The following is a 4,509-nucleotide window of genomic DNA, read 5'->3' as shown; positions in this document are numbered from 1 at the left end:
TCATAAAGCTCAAACTGATTGGAAAAAAAAAAAAAAAAAAAAACTTGTGCATATTTTGCTAAGTTCTCATGTTGTGTTTTTCAATTCCGTTAATTCATTTATATTCCTCTCTATATTGTCTAATCTTGTTAGCATTTCATCAAACCTTTTTTCAAAGTTCTTAGTTTCTTTACATTGGGTTAGAACAAGTTCTTTTGACTCCCAGAAGTTTCTTATCATCCACCTTCTGAAGCCTACTTCTGTTAATGGAACACAGTCCTTCTCCATCAGGCCTTGTTCCATTGCTGATGAGGAAGTGTAATCCCCTGTAGAGGGAGAGGCATTCTGATTTTGGGTATTCTCAGCCTTTTTAGGCTGGTTTCTTCCCTTCGTTATAAATTTATCCGTCTGTTGTCTTTATAATTACCACCTTTCTAATTAGGTTTCTGAGTGGACATCCAATTTATTGATTCCCAGAGCCAGAATCTGAGCAACCCACTGTGCTGGCCAAAACAGTGGTGTTAAGACCGATGGTGCTCTTCTGCCTGGGAATCTCTGGTCTGGCTTCCTTCTTGAGTCCATAATAGGTAACTCTGCCTTCCTGGAGCTCCAAACATTGGTCAGAAGGGGAACCAGTCCCGTTTACTCTGCACCAAGAGCTGCAACGCTGAGGCGCTGGCAAAACCGCTGCACCGGCCACGAGTCACGCTGGGGACCCGTGGGGCTCCTCCACTGAGAATCTTCTGGTCCGTGAATGACAAAAATTCGTCTGAAAGTGTGGCGTCCTCTTGTTCTCCACACTTTCCCTGGGAGCTACAATCCTGAGCTGTTAGTGATCAGCCATCTTGGATCTCTCTCCTGAGCTTTTTAATAATAGCAGCTCAGATTGGCATAAGATGGTATCTTATTATGGTTTTGATTTGTATTTCTTTGGTGAATAATGATGTGGAGCATTTTTTTCACATGTTTCTTGGCCACTTGTATGTCTTGTTTAGGGAAGTGATTGTTCAGGTCGTTTGCCCACTTTTTAATGGGGTTGTTTTTTGCCTGTTCCATTCTTTAAGTTCCTTATGGATTCTGGATATTAGGCCTTTGTTGGATGCATAGTTTGTGAATATTTTCTCCCATTCTGTAGGTTGTCTTTTTATGGTGTTGATAGTTTTGTTTGCTGGGTAGAAGCTCTTTAGTTTAATTAGGTCCCACTTGTCAATTTTTGTGTTTGTGGCAATTGCTTTTGAGGACTTAGTCATAAATTCTTTCCCAAGGTTGATGTTCAGAATGGTGTTTCCTAGATTCTCTTCTAGGATTCTTATAGTTTGAGGTCTTAAATTTAAGTCTTTAACTATCTTGAATTAATTTTTCTATTTGGTGAAGGGCAGGGGTCTAGTTTCAATCTTCTGCATAGAGCTAGCCAGCTATCCCAGCACCATTTATTGAATAGAGTCCTATTCTCATTGCTTATTTTTGTTAATGTTATCAAAGGTTAGATGGTTGTATGCATGTGACTTAATTTCTGAGTTCTCTATTCTGTTTCATTTGTCTATGTCACTTTATATTTTACAACTTTCTGTTTTTGTACCATTACCATGCTGTTTGGTTTACTGTAGTCCTATAGCATAGTTTGAAGTCAGGTAATGTGATGCCTTTGGTTTTCTTTTTATTTAGGATTGCTTTGGCTATTTGGGCTCTTTTTGGTTCCATATGAATTTCAGGATAGTTTTTTCTAGTTCTGTGAAAAATGGCATTGGTAGTTTGATAGAAATAGCATTGAATCTGTAGCTTGCTTTGGTTACTGTGGCCATTTTAATGGTATCGATTCTTCCAATCCCCTGGCATGGGATGTTTTTCCATTAATTTGTGTCATCTATGATTTCTTTAAGCTGTGTTCTGTACTTTTCTCTGTAGAGATCTTTCACTTCTTTGGTTAGATGTATTCCTAGGGTGTGTGTGTATGTGTGCTTGGCTATTGAAGTGTAAAAAAAAGTTGTAAAATACAAAACCATTTTGTGATTAACATGTATCTCACCACACTAAGAAGACGGGTTTGACTTAAGGTCTAATGTCAGGAAACTTGCATTCTCCAGGGTCTTTTCTGAACCTTTGTGATTATAATTACATCAGTAAGTCACTTATTTAATCTTAGATTACTCATTTTTCTTTAGCTTCAAAAACAGAGGTAATTAGCCAGAAGTTGCCTAAGGCTCCTTCCACCTCTAACATCCTGGGTGTTCTCTAATGTGCCAACACATGTCAGATCAGTAAGCACACCCTCAGGCTGGCAACGTAAGTTTCAACCCAGGTGCAGCCTCCCGGAGTGTTTCTTGTTGTAGAACATTTCTCAGGTGTTTGATGCGTGCCTGGAATTCTGAGCACAGTGACTCTGTACACATGATAGAGACATAGTTGTAACCATCTCCTCACTCAGCTGTGCTCCATAAATGCCATTTACAATGCTTATAAGAAAACTACTCAGACTTAGGTTATTTCAGAGAACTATGTTAGAGGATTATTCTGCATATCTCTAGACAAAAAGTGAGACAATCTACCAGAAGGAACTGTCACAGAGACCATGATTTCTATGTCAGGAGTATTGAGTTTATTAGAAAGCAGACAACATGATAGAGGAGTTAGACTGGAGTCCTAGGAAGAGAGAATTTTCTTCAGCTGTAGTTGGTCTGAAAAGCTGTCTTCAATATATAGTGTGAGCTAGTATGAAGACATGAGGAACGGGCTTCTCAAGGAAATGTGTATTGTTCTGCAGTGAAGCCCTGAGAGGCAGCAGGATGGACCTGGCCATCTATTGAAGGGACCCTTCATGAAAATGGGCTGCTCAGCAGCAGGGGGAGGTCCTGCAGGTGGTGCTGCAAGGGGCCGGCTGGCCGCAGGGGGGCCGGCAGCAGGGGGACTGCACTGACACAGGCTGGCAGCAGGTGGTGGTCCAGCAGCAGGGCCTGCAGACCACAGAGGTGCACGACGTGGGGCAGCAGGTGATGGGGCGGCAGCAGCCTTCCTGCAGGCAGCAGGGGTCGCAGCACACTGGGCGGCGGCAGGGCTCGCAGATGGGGCGCGTGCAGCGGGGCACGCAGGTCACGGGGCGGCACACGGTGGTCTGGCAGGTCACGGGGCGGCAGCAGCAGGGGTCGCGGCAGCAGCAGGGCTGGCAGCAGCCTCCCCCGCAGCTCAGGGAGGAGAAGGTGGATCCGCAGCAGGAGCCGCACATGGTGGTGTCTGAGACTGGTGTGGGGTGGGCTGTTGAGAGGAGCTGGGTGTTCTCAGGTGTGAATGTCCTCCTCCCTTTCTGGGCCCTTTATATACCCTGGCTGGGAGCTGATCACCCCAGGACATGAAGTCATTTCCTTGTTTTCACTTATTCTTTCTGATATAACACCAGCAGATTAGTAAGTTCTCTAGACATTGTTTAGATGTTCAGGTACCCATAAAAGTCCATTTGTTTTCCTTATTTAGCAGAGATCCAATTATATTTTGCTATTTATGGTTCAAATATGAAATTAATGACCCTAACTTCAAAGTCTCCAATTATTGTTATAATTCAATGATGCTTTTGCCAGTTGCTGTTTTGATAGCACAAAGTAGCTGCCATGCTCTGAAGCTTACTTGCTAGCAGTTGAAGTGAAGTGAGTGCCTTAAGTTGTTAGCATTCTTTTCCACTGCTAGGCTTCCTGGGCAAAAAAAGTTGAGGATAATACTGAGGGAGTAGTTTAAAAGTCAGGATTTCTCCATGAAAGAATTTTCCAGTCTTTTTTTTTGGAGATACAAGAATGCATTTCAGTAGGCTTCCATCATCCAGTGGGTTTTTTTGTCTTGGAGACATGTTCATTGATTTCTATAGCTGTATCTTTCCAGACCAAGGTAAGTTTCACTGTAATCTTCATGATAGCCAGTATCGTTAAGTTCTAACTATGTTCCAAGCATCATATTAAAAAATACATGTATTAATCTAATATTCATAACAATCTTAGGATGTAGATATTGTTTGTTCCTCATTTCACACATAAGGAACCAGATAAGTGACTTACCCAAGGTCATATACCTCGTAAGTGTTGGAGCCAATACTCATTCCAGAAACATCTACAGGGAACATTATTTGTCAGCCCAAAAAGCCGAAGAACTCATTGTAGCTAAAGAATGGATTGTAGGTACCACATGTCCAGGTATTAGGGAATGTCTATTTTATTTAGGAACTTTTACAGTGTATTTACTTTGAAAACAGTTATTTGTGATATGGCTAATTTTTAGAGTCAGCTGAAAGGACTCCATGTCTTACCAATAGCCTCAGGAATGGGAAGAATTACCTCCTGGTCAGCCTTCTGAAAATGTCGAAACATATCCTAAGAAGAGAGTGTCATAGTTGGACATAATTGAATGATCGTGGGGTACTGTGAACAAAGCTATCAATATGGTGAGGCAGCCAAAGGAGTCTATCTAGATGAAGGTTGCAATCTTGCAGTTTAACAAAACCCTTAGGTAGTGATCCCTGTTGAACGTGTTCCCAGGCCTCATCTGGCCCAT

At 42.1% G+C, this 4,509-nt stretch overlaps 1 protein-coding gene across 1 annotated transcript; it reads right to left on the bottom strand.

Moving 5' to 3' along the window:
• Positions 1–2,561: 2,561 nt before the first annotated feature.
• LOC100393412 (keratin-associated protein 2-1) lies at positions 2,562–3,263 on the bottom strand. The gene has a single exon (XM_002748597.6). The coding sequence runs from the start codon at positions 3,197–3,199 to the stop codon at positions 2,810–2,812; it is 390 nt and encodes a 129-aa protein (XP_002748643.1). The 5' UTR covers positions 3,200–3,263; the 3' UTR covers positions 2,562–2,809.
• Positions 3,264–4,509: the final 1,246 nt, after the last annotated feature.

Source organism: Callithrix jacchus, chromosome 5, assembly GCF_049354715.1.
Source record: "Callithrix jacchus isolate 240 chromosome 5, calJac240_pri, whole genome shotgun sequence".
NCBI classification, from domain to species: Eukaryota; Metazoa; Chordata; class Mammalia; order Primates; family Cebidae; genus Callithrix; species Callithrix jacchus.
The sequence above is the reverse complement of the archived record's forward strand: the minus strand, read 5'-3'. Positions and strand labels throughout refer to the sequence as shown.

What these genes read in the sequence shown, in the direction of transcription:
- LOC100393412 (XM_002748597.6), bottom strand. Translation starts at nt 3,199, where the DNA reads ATGTGCGGCTCCTGCTGCGGATCCACCTTCTCCTCCCTGAGCTGCGGG.